General features: G+C 42.2%; 1 protein-coding gene across 1 annotated transcript; it reads right to left on the minus strand.

Moving 5' to 3' along the window:
- Window positions 1-6,487: 6,487 nt before the first annotated feature.
- Window positions 6,488-10,951, minus strand: LOC116437349 (28S ribosomal protein S36, mitochondrial-like). The gene is made up of 4 exons (XM_032095021.1): window positions 10,913-10,951; window positions 10,046-10,109; window positions 7,829-8,031; window positions 6,488-6,580 (listed from the first exon to the last, which is right to left on the minus strand). Exons 1-4 carry the CDS (start codon window positions 10,949-10,951, stop codon window positions 6,563-6,565), a joined length of 324 nt encoding a protein of 107 aa, XP_031950912.1. The 3' UTR covers window positions 6,488-6,562.
- Window positions 10,952-16,579: the final 5,628 nt, after the last annotated feature.

The raw sequence follows: 16,579 nt of genomic DNA on the forward strand, positions 1-16,579 counted from the left end.
CACGATAGTCCACAGTCAATCTCCATTCCCCGTCGGACTTGCGCACAGGCCAAATGGGGCTGTCGAAGGGTGAGTGGGTCTTGCTGACCACCCCTTGGCTCTCCAGCTCACGGATCATCTTGTGGATTGGGATCACAGCATCTCGATTTGTCTGATACTGCCGGCGGTGCACTGTCGAGGTGGCAGTTGGCACTCGTTGCTCTTCCACTTTCAGGAGCCCAACTGCAGAAGGATTCTCTGATAGTCCAGGCAGGGTGTTCAATTGCCTAATGCCCTCTACCTCCACAGCAGCAATCCCAAATGCCCACCTGAGTCCTTTTGGGTCTTTGTAGTAGCCGTTCTGGAGGAAGTCTCTGCCCAGAATACACGAGGCCTCTGGGCCAGTCACAATCGGATGCTTTTGCCACTCCTTCCCAGTCAGGCTCACCTCAGCTTCCAACAGGGTCAACTGCTGTGATTCCCCGGTCACCCCAGCAATAGAGACAGGTTCTGCCCCCACATGTCCCGATGGCATTAAAGTACACTGTGCCCCAGTATCAACCAATGCATCATATTTTTGTGGCTCTGATGTGCCAGGCCATTGGATCCACACCGTCCAGAAAACCCGGTTCTCCCGTGCCTCTTCCTGGCTAGAGGAAGGGCCCCTCTAGCCCTGGTTACCATTCTTTCCCTGGGCATACATGCTTGAGGTACCTTCAAGGGGATCTGACATATCATCCTCCCCTTTGTAATACCTGGCAGCTCGGTCACGGGAGGCTGAGGCTACTTTCAGCAGAACCCCCTCGGTTAGTGTCTCCCTCCTTGAGTTCACACACCTGCACTGCCAGGAGAGAAGTGGGTTTCCCATCCCACCTTCTCATGTCTTCCTCATGCTCGCACAGAAAAAACCACAGCTCAGCTCGTGGGGTGTACCGTCTCTCCCTAGATGGAGGACATCGGGCTCTGACTTGGGGGCCTGTGACTTGCACTGTTGCCACACTGATCTTCCTCATCTCCTCCCTCATCTCCTTCATCTCCTCTTTGAGGTCCTTAACCAGAGCAGAGACAAACTTTCAGCGGGCCACTGACCATACTGTCATAATTCCTGAGCCTGTTGGTGACAGAGCCTACTGTTTCTCGGATATTCTTGGCATCAATCGTTGCAATGAAGGAGGTGTATTGCTGTGGCCCTAGCTTTGCCAGGTTCCACATCATCTGTCCTGTGCACCTGACCTTATCGGGGTCATTATCATGCTGTCCATCCCTCCCAAAGAGTACCTCTAATACTGCCACCTCTCTTAGCTGTTGGATCCCTTCCTCGAGTGTCTTCCACTGCATTCTATGATGGTACTCTTGAATTCTTTCTTTGTGAATGAACCTTTCTCTCACACTCATTAAGAGCCGCTCCCAAAGGGGCCCTGGCTCACTCACAAATATCTGGTCCACACCTGGGCCCTGGGTCAACAATCCCAGATACCTTGCCTCACCACTATCCAGTTGCACACCTGTGCCCATAAGGTCCCAAACCCGAAGCAGCCAGGTTGTATAAGGCTCACGCCCCCTTCGCACAATGTCTTTTCGCATATTACGGAGACTGTTGTACGACAGGAACTCAGTAATGATTGCTGGCTCTGGCTCTCCTGCTGGTTGTGAGGGCCCTGGTTCCCCATCATCATCATTAACTGGTCATACTGATTTGGTCTTATACTTCCTCCTTTGCACAGGGGTCACTGCTGCTTGCTGTGATTGTCCTTGTGGTTCAGCTGGAACCTGGACGGTTGTAACATCCGTGGGTTCCACTGCTGCACCATTGGACTCACCCTCTTTGGGGCAGGGAGAGGGTTTTTCACTAGCTGAGGAGGTGTATTCCCTTAGCACCTGGCATATCTCCTGGCGCATCTCCTGCATCCCCTTCACCAGTATCCCCACCCAGTTCGGGTAGTCCATTTCTGAGGTGGGCTGTTGGGCGGTATCAGACTGTGGGGCAGGATCTCTAAGTGTCTGGGGCTGTGTCAGGCTCTGGGGCTGGATCTCTAGTCTCTGGGGCTGTGTCAGGTTCTGGGGCAGGATCAGCCTCTGGGGTAGGATCTCTAGTCTCTGGGGCCGGATCTCTAGTCTCTGGGGCCGGTGTCTGGGTAGATATCCAAGCCAATCTCAACTTATCCTTGAATGCTAAATAGAGTAGGCCTATCAGCACCAGTTGGTTAGTACCCAGAGGAAATCTAAACCCTTCGAAAATTGGTGGGGTGGGCCCAAAGAACTGGTTGAGGGGTTGGGAGAAAACTTCCCCTGGTGTCATTTCCTCACAGAAGGTACCATTTTTAACATAACCCCAAAAACATGCACTTAGTGTGTGATAGCCCTTTATCCATGTGCCCACATTCCAGAGGAAGTTAAAAGCCCATGAATTCCTCACTGTCCTGGGTTGCAGTGTATTCTATCACCATCCTCATGAGGTGTTGAAATCAGGTGGGGCAGTGTTTCCTTGCCTCCTCCCCCCAGACTATCTTGCTGTTAATGGCCCATCATTGTCCTGCCGCATGACTCATAGATAACTCCCTCCGGACTATCTTCTGTTAATGAGCCTAATCAACACTTGGCCTCATGACTCATTACCCCATTGTGAGATGCTCCACCCAGAGGGAGGAACCAAGCATCCCATCGTGGATATAAGCTGAGGCTGAACACCAGAGACAACGCCTTTCCACTGGATTTCCAGAGGACAGGAGCTACACAGCCACCACTGGACCTTCTGAGGAAGAGCAGACCCTTTTTTCTACAGGATCACCGCTTCAGAGGACTGCAGCCACCATTCTACCAGACTGCTACCACCACCCTGACTAACAGGGACTCAGGTTGTATCTTGACTCTGTCAGTTTGAACCAGTGTTTTCTTTTAGTTTTTTTCTTTCCTTTTCTTTAACTTCCCCATTAAATTGTTATTCTGACTTGGTGCCTCCCACTGGTTTGTTTTCAAACTAGTACACTCACCTTCTCGACCCATAGTGCAAACTGGATAACAGTAATGGCAGCCTTAGTCAGAGGACCTATGTTTAGGTAAAGAGCTGCAAAGGGAAAGAATATAGCCACGACCACCTGCCACCCGAACCAGGGTAAACTAGACCACATAGTGCTGCCTAACAAGGTTCCTATATTCAGCACACAAAATTAAGTTACCCAGGAACTGTTATTCCTTTTTCACACCTTTCTCTTAATGCCCTCAGGCCCCACATTGGGCCCCAAGATCTGTCTTGGTTTGAAAGACAGGTGTCTGCTAAGGAAGGCAGAAGCCTCCTTGGAATGGCAGATGCAACCCCCTTCCCTCCGAGTTATTATAATTTTGAAATCAAGGGCTTTCAGGCAAAGATATGGGAAATAGGAATAACAGTTCTTTACTATTATATATCTATATGTGTATAACAAGTCAAACAAACAACAATAACTATGGCAGTAACAGCAAACAATCACAAACCCAGTGCCAGCCTTCTCGGCTGTCAGGCCCTTTCCCCTTGGGTGCAGTTCCGGTCGCAGCCAGAAGGGGCGCTGGCAGCTCCTGGTGAGCAGGGCAGGTGTGATGGTTCCCCCGCGGCTGCAGGGGGCGCTCCGGAGTGAGCTCGGGGAGCACACGGCACTGGTGGCCTGGGATCCCAGGGAGGGATGGAACAAAGGCTTCACAAACCCCTGGGCAGCCGATCCCGGTGTCCGGCCGGACCCTCGGGAACAGCAGGCTGGAACAGCAGGGACGAGCACAAATCCCGGGTGGCAGATGAGATGTATCAAAATTCCGGAGCTGCAGTGGAAAACCCCCGGAGGTCTCAGCAGGCAGGGTGAGTGGGGCTACAGAGTAGCGAAGGCTCGAAGCAACAGCAGGAGCAGGGCGGCCGCGGCCCAGCTTCCCAGCGGGGCAGGGAAGGCAGGCTTGGGAATTCTGGGGTTTCTCCGGTAGAAGGAAGGCAGCCGAAGAAGCAGCCTCTCTCCCCGTCCAAATGCCAGGAACTGACTACCCACAAACCTAGGTGAAAGAGATGCACCCCTCCCTCTGTGACCAGGTCCTTTGTTTTTCTTAAGCACCCAGTAATTTGTCCCCCTGGCAACATGTATGGGGAAAATTCCTTTAAGAGAAAAAAAAAAAATAGGAGGAGAACTAAAACCCCAACAGAGTTGATCTTTTTTTCCTTCCCTGGAATTTCGGATTTTCTCTCTTTTCTGCTGGACTGCTTTCAATATCAGAACACATCAGGAGGACTTTCCACCGAGCACAGAGGGCCTGGCCCTGGGCCAAGCCCCAGCTCCGAGGAGACCAAAGGGAGGACTCTAACACTTTCCCAGGTTTTTTCTCCACAGTGAAAGATTTTATTATTTAGCATTATTTTCCTTTTCCCGTGTGTTTGTTAAATAAATAGTTTTTATCTCTTTCACTTTCCTTCGAGGAAAATTTATTTCTTCCCGAACCTGGGGGGGGAGGGATGGTCTGTAGCCTGCCTTCTCGCAGAGGATATGTTTCTAAATTTGGCCAAACTGGCACAATAGGTAAAGAGCTTAATGTAACCAACTGTTGGGTCTGTGGAGGGCCTCTGATGACAGAGGAATGGCCATGGAAAGGCAGTAGCTTAAGCCCAATAGAACTCCTTAAGTGGAAGCGGACAAAGATAAGGGGAGAAAACAGACCAGAAGGGTGGGTACTAAGTTCAACAGTGATAGGAGAGGAGTGTCCCTGGCGTACCGGAAACAATTTCCTTAACGAAGTAGGAAATACTCCCTGTAAGAGATATAAAGTCAGTAACGGAACTTTTACATGGTGGGTCCCTGAGAAACCAGCTCTGTATTGGACTCAGAGAAAAGCAAAGGAAAAGAATTGTAAGTACAATAATAAGGTCAAACTCTTTCAATGCAATGATACAATCAAAAATCCTTATTTTGGGATCCCAGACATTTCAGAATATTGGGAAAATATAAATCAACAAAAATTTTGATATTTCTGGAGGGCACCAGATGGCCTATTCGGATATGTGGAAAAAGGGCATATGCAAAACTCCCCTCTCGGTGGAAAGGGAGTTGTACCCTGGGAATCATACACCCAGGATTCTTTCTTTTACTAGAACCAGATGGAGATCAACTAGGAATACCAGTGTATGAGGATCTAAAAAGAAATAAAAGAGAATTGATTGGAGGATCTCAAAAATGGAGAGACAAGGAATGGCCCGCTGAGTGCATAATTGAAACGTATGGGCCAGCCACTTGGGCATAAGATGGGAGTTGGGAATATCAAACCCCAATTTACATGCTAAATCGGATTATAAGACTCCAAGCAGTTGTAGAAATAATAAAGCACCAAACTGGTCAGGCATTGGAATTACTAGCTAGCCAACAAAGCCACACAAGAGCTGCGGTGTATCAGAATAGGTTGGCTTTAGACTATCTATTGGCTGAAGAAGGATGTGTTTGTGGAAAATTTAATACATCAGACTGTTGTTTGAAGATAAATGACCATGGGGATGCCGTCCTAGATATAGCCAAAAATATCAGAAAAATAGCCCACGTACCGGTCCAAAAGTGGGAATCTGCACTAAAACTTAGCGGGTGGGATAATGTATCGGGAATAGAATGGTGGAAGAAGCTAGGTTTCTTCCTTTTATGTGCCACTGCAGGCTTGATTTTTCTCCCTTGCCTGATCCCCTGTTTTATTCGATTAATATCTACCGTGGTCCAAGGCATGCAAATAGTACCAATGCCCGTGGAACCAAAATTGGCTACATCTGAAACGGCACAAAAGATCATGGTGTTGAAGAAGCAAAATGATATCAAAGACCCCTTTGAAGAAGCAAGATTGATTTGTGAAAAAAAATGAGCAAATAATAAAGGCTAGAAAACAAGGGATACTGCTCAAGCCAAATGATCTATAAAAAAAGGAAAAGTGAGGTATTGTTATGAATGTATTGTGATGGCTTTTCGCATGTTATATAATTGTTATGAATGTATCGTGATGTTGGCTTTTTGCATGTTCCTTAATGTTAGAAAAACTTTACCTAGGTTCTGTAATGTAATACATGATATACAATGTCTATTGTTTATGTAGTCAATTTAGAAAAGATAGGCAGAGAAAGTCTTCACATTCCTGGAGTATCTTATCAGAGAAGAAGAAAACCAGAAACCAGAGAGAAGAATTTATGGAGGGAGTAGAGACAGAATGGAGCCAAGGAGGAAGATAAGGCTGATGGGATGATACATAGAAACTCTAAAGAATTTATGAATCATGCATGATTGTGATGAATATGCAATAAGAAATGTACTTTTAAAGACGATCTTTTGGATGTAGAGGTGTGCCTTTGGATCTCTGCCAAAGCACCCAGTCATAATATCCTTTTTGCTATTGTCTCCTAATTGTCCCCTTTTATTAAACTTTTCTTAAAATTTTACTAAGAGTGAACCGTGTTTTTCACAATATATAGTATGTTGTGTCAACCTTCTCACCCTTTATATGGGTTTTTATCAAAGCTATTAGTAGACAATTATAATATTAAGGAAATGCCTTTATTGTGAATATAATATTTCATTCTTCAACAGTGGCAAATAATCTTCCATATTTATTCTGGACCTCCACGCTGTAAAATAAAAGCATATAGTTAAATATATTCCACTAAAAGAATGGAAAATGGAGATCTCATCTTTTTCACTGTTCTAGATTAACAAATAGTTTTAGTTTTAATTTTTGATTTAGACATTGATTTTTAACCTGTATAGGAACATGCATGGAGTGTCAAAGTATCAGCATCTACCCATAAGAACTCCATTTTTTCAGGGGAGAATACAAAAAGATCAATACCTGCAACCTATAATTATAGTTTCTTCCACTTCTCCCACTGAAGAAACATGACAATCACTTTAGAAAGGTCTGATAAACACAGCAGTAGTAAACAGAAGTTTTAGAATTATTTTCACTGCCCAAATTCCAAAGCAAAAACAAACCCCAGGTCAGCCATTACAATCTTTATGAGAAATCAGAAAGGTACTCAATTCATTATTTTGCCAATAAAATTATTTGACAATTTACCTCACCATTAGAAAATTTATGCTAGAGATCAAGGAGCATATTACTATGCAAAATTATTAGTTTTATTTCTAATTTTAATACCCTACTGATGTACATGCAGGAAAACTGATTTCCTCTATTAATATGATCCCACTGTAGGTGTCCTTATAATTTAACAAAGCTATGTGTCTTCATTTCAGACTCACACCTGTCTCTCCAGTTCTTCATATTTTGTGCCTTCTCCCCTTTTAAGCATCGGTGTTTAAAACTGAAAATTGTTACAGAACAAAAGCAGGTTTTTCTTGCTTTTTATGCACAGTGGCATATTTACAAATATTGCAGAAAATATTTATATCAAGTTTAATAAAATATTTCCACTACTAGAAATACAAGCGGTAACTTACTAATACATAACTTATAAAAACTAGTTTGAGGAATATTTTGGACTTCAGTCACCTGGTAATAGCCTTTGCTGGTCTAAGAACAGACTCTTGTGCTCCTGTACAGCATATTTAAATTACATGTTAAACAGCTGTTACAAAACAGGTAATGACTGTGATTAATGTAGGCTACAACTATCAGAAGCTGTCTGCATGTCTGTATCTCTCTAATTAGTGATACCACAAGCTACTAATTAGTTGGGTACCTTGTGTATTAAGATTTTGTAGTTTGGGCACTGTGTATCAAAGCAGTGAAAACTCCAAGTATACACTTGCCAAGAATTACAATGAAATACTGTATTTTTAACTTGGAAGGAGGTGTAGAAATAAGATAAATACTAGGTAAATACAGACAATACACACCAATAAATGAAACTTACTTGAATATATTCAATCTCTTCATCTGACATTAGTTTTCGTCTGTATTTCTGAGGTAAGGTTCTTGTTAATTCAGAAGTGTCTGGTATACCTTGTACTCTACTAACAGGTGAAATATTTTTAAATGCTGGTGATCTGCTTCCTACAGACTCCTGTGCTTTTGAAGCATCAAGAGATGGCATACTTGTTTGTAGAGATTCCAGTACTGAAATCCAGATTGCAAAACCATTACAGAAATATAACAAGACAGTAAAACTAATTAGTAAGCAGCCAATAAAAGTTACCAGTTATTGACAGTGTTCTTCATTATAAAAAATACTTAAAAGAATTAAAATAATTAAAAGATACTCTACTTCTCACAAGCTGTTTTTATTGTTGTTAAATATACCCAGAATACAGTGAAAAAATTCTGAAAGTAAAAGAAAGCCTATTTGAGTGGCCATAAATACTGATGTGGAAACAATATAAATCAACACAGATCCTAACAAAGGCTTTTTCACTGGGAAGCTGTACTTGCAGAAGCAGCATGAAGTATCAAATGTGCGTGTGGAGGGGATTATGTAGAAAGATAAACAAATAACTAATATCCAACTAAGATGATGCTTTTTGTTTACTGCAACTGTAAAGACAAACAAATGAAAAAGAGGTAGAGGCTTAGAGAAAGAAAAAGCTCACAACTATGGCAACCACAACATGTAATAGAATGCTATACCCATTCTTAATATTACAAAATGGCATCAAGAAAGTAAGGTCCCAAACAGAGCAAGGAGGAAGAGAACCCATCAGAAGGAGCAGAATCTGAACAGGGGGCATGCCATTAAGCTGAAATTTTAAACTTTAAGAGCAGAAGGCAAAGGGAACAGAAGATGAAAACAGAAGAAAACAACACACATATGATAATAGTTTTGGCTAGTAATGACTACAAAGTATTTTTGTTTTAATAAGTAACATACCTTATATATGAAAAAAAAGTTTCTCCAAATTTGTTTTATATACCACATAAATATTTAGAGATTTACCTGGCCTTTAAAGCACTCACATCCCTAAAAGTATAGTCTTGATCCACAGAGCTCTGTTTAGCTATGTAGAAGCAACATTCCGGTGCGGTGAAACAGTTATTGCTACAGCATTCAAGCAAAGCGAAGTAGATTGCAATTTACTAGTGAGGCAAGAGAAATTAATTAATGTAGAAAGGTCTAACATACTTAAAATACATAGCCACAAAAATATTGTGATGCAAAGATAAGCATAAGCTAAATAACATGTTTTTAAGCCTTTGAGAAAGCAATTCACTGGCATGAAAGGTGGTGCAATTGGCTGAACTGGGCACAACATACAAAATTCTGACTGAAAGTTATTGCAGAAAATAGTTCCTGAAGAATTCACAGGTAAGTCAGAAGTGACGCTGATGTTCATTGTAGATACTTTGCAGTGTTAATGGATAAACTAAGCTTAAAGCTAAATCCTAAATATAATGCTGGGGCAAATACATGGTATGGTATCATTTCTAAACAAGCGAGAATAACAACAGAGCTTCTTAAAACATCTACTACTTTAGTTTCAAATGCTTTATTGACTCAAAAGTAATATTAAAACAACATATAGCTCATTAACTTTGATGTTCTAAATGTAACAGTATTGAGGTTCTTGTAAATATACACATAGCTATATAGGTGTAAAAATTAATGTCAAAGATTGCAATGAAGTTAATCTTTTTCTCAGCATTAATTATTAGCACAAAGAAACACTTCTTAAAATGTACAGTGGAATGGCTCTTAGCCATAAATCAGGGTTTTAAATACCCCCGACATCACACACTCCAATTAGGAAAAGAAAGGATGAGGAAAATGCAACATCATTTTCTGCAAAGATCACCAAATACCTAAGGCTGTTTCAAATTCACTTGGATACTATCACTTCAGGCAAATATTAGTATTTTCAAAAATGTGACTTTTTATATAAGTAGAAAAACATCACTAGAAATCCTTGTGAATCTGCCTTGACCAAAAAATAAAGGCATGCATGTATTATTTATATTCCCACAGCTGTATAGAGTCTGAAAAGGAAGCCTTCAAACTAAAACAACTATGATTCAGAAACCCTGCTCAAAATCAGTTGAGTTGCATAGTTGAAGCAGAAAAATTGTGTGCTGATTCTTATATAAAACAGTTTATGCAAAGAAATATGACATAAATTGTATCTATAGATTAAATACTTACTTTTAGGTCTGGGACTACTTTTTCTGTCTGGGAACTTTATTAAAGGAGTATGTGGCTTGACTACCTAGAACAAGACAACGTAGTAGGAGAAACAGGGAGAATAAAATATATTTCTAGACAAACATTAACTTTACAATAATAAAATGGAACATACAACATATTAAACAACCACTTCTATACTGCTGCTTTATGCACCAGCACTGTGATAAAATTACTACTTAAATTCTATTTTTACCCAAGGAGAAATTTCACCTTTAAAGGCACTACCCCACTCTAGTGTTCAGAACAGGAATAAGCATTCTCTTCCTTTTCTCACAGCAATCAGTGTGTATGCAGAAATAGCTACTACAGTAGCAAAAATGGAATTAAGTTTTAGCATGTGAAACTCCTAGCAGTGCTCTCCACCTGTACATATTTGTTCAGCTGGCTGGCTGGGATTGACTAGTTCAATTAAGAAAAAAACCCTATAAATTATAACGTCTGGTATTCAAAGCCACTGTGCTTATTTTTGAAATATGTCTTTTCAAGAAGACTACGTTTTACCTTTGAAGGGAAGAAGGATAGCTTAGAAATGAGATACTGATTAGCGCCCTCCCCTCTTGAACAGCGACCGAAAAGGTCTGCAGACTGCTCAGTAACATCCTTTGGTACCAGAACCAGGCACAGGAATCAAATGACTGGCGCCACCAGGCCGGCCTCGCCGCATGCTTCTTCCCCCGCGCCGACACCGGCCTCTCCAGAGGCGCCTCGGGCCTCGGCCACCTCAGGCCCCGGAGGCCGCGCGCGAAGCGAGGCCTGCCATCCGCCCCAGGCTCCCAGCCCCAGCCGCCCGAGCCGCCTCCCAGTCCGCAGGCCGCGCACCGCTACCTGTACTAATCTAGCGACAGCCGCCATCTTACTGCCCATGGTGACGCCACGTCCCAGCGCCGGAGGAGCAATACCAGGCCACGCCCACTATGAGGGGGGCCCAGATAAGGGGCTGTTTGAGGCAGTGCCAAAATAAAATAAAGGGGCAACACATTAAAATTTAAAAATCGCTTCAAGTAGCTCTGCATTTTATTTGAATTCGATCAAGACAGCCGATCCACATTTTAAAAGCTGATCCTCACTTATAAAGAGTGCCAATGTTTTAATTTAACATATTACTTTTGTGAGTTGACCTTGGCTAGACATCAGATGCCCGCCAAGCTGCTCTATCCCTTCCCCTCCTCAGCAGAACAAGGGGGAAAAAAAGACGACAAAAGGCTCATGGGTTAAGGACAGGGAGATCACTCAGCACTTAGCATCACAGGCAAAACAGACTCATTCGGTTCTCAACTGATATCTTCCTGATTACTGATACTTCTTTTTTATTCTCCACAGAGCACTTGCAGTTTGATTTCCAATTATTTCGATTAATGCTGAAATATTCTCAATTGCTTTTTCCAATTCACTAACTCCTAACCAGGGGATAAACCATCTGGCAATGGAATGGAAAGCTGTGGATCTCTTTATCAAAGGATTGCTAATTCTTTTGGTTCATTTTAGATCAGCCTTCAAATTCTTTGTAACTGTAATATTTGGGATTACAGCTCCAAAAGGGCAAGTACCCTTGTCACCAAAAATCGGGAGTAAAACTCTCTAACACTGTAATTTCAGTACTAGAAAGCAGCATCACTTTTATTCACGATGCCAGGCATGAGTGGGATATTCCCACCTAACCCACGCACCACATGACACAATCAACTTTGTCTAGTCCTTTTTGGGGGATTACATCTGTTTATACATGTGCTATGGTAAGGTGATGTCTCCAGATCCCACTCCTGATCTTTTTCTTCTTGATCTATATTAAATGAGGTACTTACCCAGAACGTTACCCATTTTATATCGGTGGGGATTGGAACTCCAATTAAATGTATTCCTTTTCCCAAATGTTCAAGCATACAAGCACATATCCAACAATCACTCAGATTAGCTCTTTGTTACTTCCTCCATCAATTTCAGGTGGAGATTGAAGCTCCATTGGTTTCCCAGACCTGATCTCGATGGTATTGTTAAACTTAGTCCACTTAACAAGATAAATCAGAGTTAAAACTTCATACTGCTTTGAATAGAAATATACAAAATTTAATCCAAATAGAAATACAAACAATGTTGTAAAATAACTCCATTCACACGTGTCGTGGTTTGACACTGACCAAATGCCAGGCACCCATGAAAGCTGCTCACTCACCCTCCCCTGCCACAGCTGGGCAGAGGAGAGGAAAATTTAACAAAGGGTTCATGAGTTGAGATAAGGACTGGGAGAAAACACTCCAAGGGCAAAACAGGCTTATCTTAGAGGTACAAAGTGAATTTATTACTAAAAACGTCAGAGGAGTATAATGAGAAGTAAAATAAGCCCTTAAAGGCACCTTTTTCCCCCAACCCCTCCCTCCTTCTCACCGACAGCTCAGGGAGACAGGGAGTGGGGGTGTTTGTCAGTTCGTCACCTGAGATCTTCTTCTGCTGCTCAGGGAGAGAAGTCATTCCCCTGCTATGCCGTGTGGTTCCTTCCCATGGGAGACAGTTCTCTGTGAACTTCTCCAATGTGGTTCCAATCTCACGAGCAGCAGTCCTCCCAGAACTGTTGCGGTGTGGGTCACTCTTCCACAGGGTGCAGTCCTTCAAGGACAGGCTGCTCCAGCCTGGAAGCAGAGGCCCCCTCTCTCCACCAGGTCTCCCACTGGAACGCAGCCTCCTCTAGGCATTCACCTCCTCCAGCTTGGGCACCTCCCCCACAGGCTGCAGGTGAATCTCTGCATCCCCCGTGGCCCCTCATGGGCTGCAGGGGGACAGCCTGTTTCACCATGGTCATCACCACGGCCTGCACCGGAATCATGGCTCCGGTGCCTGGAGCACCTCCTCCCCCTCCTTCTCCACTGACCTTGGTGTCTCCATGTTGTTTCCCTCACATGTTCTCACCTCCTCCTCTTCTTTGGCTAGAAAAACTGTGCCTCTCTTTGTTTTGAGTTTCTTCTTAAATATGTTGACACAGAGGCGTTACCATCATCTCTAATTGGCCCAGCCTTGGCCAGCGGCATGTCTATCTTCAGAGCCATCAGGGATTGGCTCTGCCAGACATGGTGGAAGCTTCTAGCAGTTTCTCACAGAAGCCACCTCTGTGGCCCCCCCGCTACCAAAAACTAGGCTGTGCAAAACCAATACAACATGTTATTTCCCAATAACTCACAAAGTCCTCCCACGTACAGTTCATATGGGATCATATTAAACTTTAATCATAGAGGTCCAATTGATTTACTTTCCATTCAGGCTTTGGTGCTGCTTCAAGTCTTCAGTAATGAATCCATGGACCGATACTGTCAAGCTTGGCTGCTGTATGGGTGGTTAACAAAACTTGAAATGGTCCTTTCCACCTTTCCTTTAAAGATTCATCATTCCAGGTTAGAAGATACACCCAATCTCCTGGTTGAAAGGGATGCACTTGGACATCCAAGGTAACAGGTGATCCTAAAACAATAAACATATGCAAGGATGAGAGATTTTTTCCCCAAGATATTACATATACCCAGAAATTGTGATTCCCTATTATGTGACTTTCCTGTGTATAGTTATAGCCTGATATGATCTCCCATGAGAGATCTCTCTTCATATGGATGTACCTTTTCCTTAGAGCTTGGATGAATTCTAATTCTCAGCAATGCCAGGGGAAGAGCCTGTGGCCACTTAAGTGATGCTTCCTGACAAATTTTACTCATTTGCCTCTTTATGCTCTGATTCATTCCCTCAAACTTCCCACTAGATTGTGGTTTCCATGGAATATGTAGGTCCCACCTTATTCTTAATGCTTTGGACAAAGTTTGTACAATTTCAGCTTCAAAATGGGGCCCTCTGTCTGATTACATTCCTAATGAGACCCCAAATCTGGGTATTATTTCATTTAACGATATTTTGGTTACCTCTTTAGCTTTGTTGGTGTGACAGGGGAAAGCTTCAGGCCAACCAGAAATGGTATCCACTAACACCAGTAAATACCTATATCACTCCTGTCGAAGAAATACAGAGAAATCTATTTGCCAATAATCTCCTGGACAATTTCCTTTCTTTGTAATTTCTTGGAGAGGATGAAAGTTTGGTAAGAAAGTTTCACAGATATGTAGGCTTGGCAGAAAGATCTCTGAATGTAGAAACTGAGGATGAGATAGAAATGAAAGCAAGTTTTGATATAGAGTAAAAGATGTTTTGCTGAAACACTGACCACTGAATAACTGAGAGGGCAAAGGTTGGAGATGAGTTGGAAGGAGATTTTTATGAATAGGACAAAGGTATGTGACTACAAACAAAGACATGTTTTTCACCAAGTAAATAAGTCTCAAGAAGAGCATAAGTTAATAGAAAACATGTTTTTACCAAAAAGAGAGATATCGCAGGCAAACAAGAAATGTCGATGTAGCAAGAAGAAAAGAAGTCTGAGAATTTTCCATTGTAAGCTTAAATTGTAACTTACTTACTCTTGTGATTGGATAATAATGACTATAATATGGTAATGTTAGTAGTTATGATAGGCTATAGGCAAATGTAAAGGTATTGTGTATGGTGCTTATTGGTTGTTATGTACTAAGATACTCAGCAAAGAAAAGTATAAAATGCTTTGTAACTTGAACAGAAAGTGGCTTCAGGTATGCCTACAGCTGGAGCTGGCAGCTGTAGGGCTGGCTCTGGATACCCACTCCCTGAAATGCTGTAACTTCGCCTATGCAATAAACAGCTTTCAAGAGAGCCGCCTGAAGTCCAGACATCCTTCGTGAAACTTTTTCCTATAGTAATTGCTGTAGGTGTTAATTTATTATTTTGTAGGAGGTATTACCAAGATGCATTTTTCAGCTTTTGCCATTTTATACACTATCTAATAATTGTTTGATTATGCTTCCATACTTAACAAGCTAGCTTTGAAATGTTAATAGTTCTCTTTCTTTCCATAATGCACCATGAGTATGCACTACACTGAAAGCATCTTTTGACTTACTTTCCTTTGGACAATTCCAATGCCTTCTGTAAAACAATAAGTTCAGCCTTCTGTACAGAAGCAGGCAAAGGGCAAGCTTTTACAGCCTCTGAGTTTTACCAGAGTATCTGGATTTGTTATGGGAACATCCTTTAAATCCTCTCTGTTAGAGTAGTCTTGTTCAATGGTTTGTAAACAGTCATGTTGTAATTCCTCTCCTCCTGTTTTCTGAGGATCTAAAACCATAGATGGATTAAGTGCAGAAGTTACTTTGAGTTCAACACTGTCCTGTTCCAAAAGAACTTGATATTTTAGCATTCTGCTAGCAGACAACCAATGATTTATTTCCATTTTTGTTCTAAAAGAATTGTAAGCATGTGTAGCACATAGATAATGATCTTTTGTCCCAGAGTAAATTTTTTGAGCTTCTTGAATCAACAGAACTGTAGCTGCCACTGCCCTAAGGCATGCAGGCCAGCCTTTACTAACACTGTCCAATTGTTTGGAAAAGTATCCCACAGCTCATTTCCATTACCCTAACTTTTGGGTCAACACCCCCAGGACTAAATGAAGCCTCTCATGTACAAAGAGCTCAAAGGGTTTCATTAGGTCCAGCAATCCCAATGCTGGTGCAGACATCAAAGCTTTCTTTAAAGTGTTAAAGGGAGACTTACAGTCAGGATTTCAGTGTAATACTGTTACCAAAAATTCAGTAAAAATAAAAAAAAACTCCTTAACAACAATGTAGCATTAAGAAGCAGGCATTCTTTATTTGGCCAGATGCATGAGGGGATATCTCCTCTGAAATATTGTGCATGCTGAGTACAGAAAAGCTCCTGCTTCTATACTATATTTTACATACATATTCATTGATTTTCCCAAAATAAACATATATATGATAATCATTAACATCTGTTCCCTCCCCTTTACACATGTGTTTTTCTGTCCTGAGGGTCTCTTTGGTGGTTCTTGGTGGTTGGCGACCCCAAAGTCATACCTGACTGCCCAGTGAACTGGTAAAAGTTGGCACAACTGGGCTGGTTGCTTTCCAGTTCTTCTTACACAATGGGCATTGTGCAGTTCCATAGGTCAGTGGTTTTTGAAGAATAAGCATTATGTTAGCCCACCAGGTGCAGAAAATTCATCTGGCAACATCCACCCCCCATTGAAACTTATGAAGCTTGTCTTCCCTTTAAGTCTTCCTTATAGGAGAAAGTTTCATGAAGGATGTCTGGACTTCAGGCGGCTCTCTTGAAAGCTGTTTATTGCATAGGCAAAGTTACAGCATTTCAGGGAGTGGGTATCCAGAGCCAGCCCTACAGCTGCCAGCTCCAGCTTGTAGGCATACCTGAAGCCACCTTCTGTTCAAGTTACAAAGCATTTTATACTTTGCTGAGTATCTTAGTACATAACAACCAATAAGCACCATACACAATACCTTTACATTTGCCTATAGCCTATCATAACTACTACCATCACCATATTATAGTCATTATTATCCAATCACAAGAGTAAGTAAGTTACAATTTAAGCTTACAGTGGAAAATTCT

The sequence above is a fragment of the Corvus moneduloides genome, chromosome W, assembly GCF_009650955.1.
Source record: "Corvus moneduloides isolate bCorMon1 chromosome W, bCorMon1.pri, whole genome shotgun sequence".
NCBI lineage: Eukaryota > Metazoa > Chordata > Aves > Passeriformes > Corvidae > Corvus > Corvus moneduloides.

Coding starts and splice junctions, on each gene's coding strand:
- LOC116437349 (XM_032095021.1), bottom strand. CDS start 10,951: ATGGGCAGTAAGATGGCGGCTGTCGCTAGATTAGTACAG. Junction 10,110..10,912: donor CTGTCGCTAGATTAGTACAG/GTAGCGGTGCGC, acceptor GTCTTGTTCTAG/GTAGTCAAGCCACATACTCC. Junction 8,032..10,045: donor AAGTAGTCCCAGACCTAAAA/GTAAGTATTTAA, acceptor TCTGGATTTCAG/TACTGGAATCTCTACAAACA.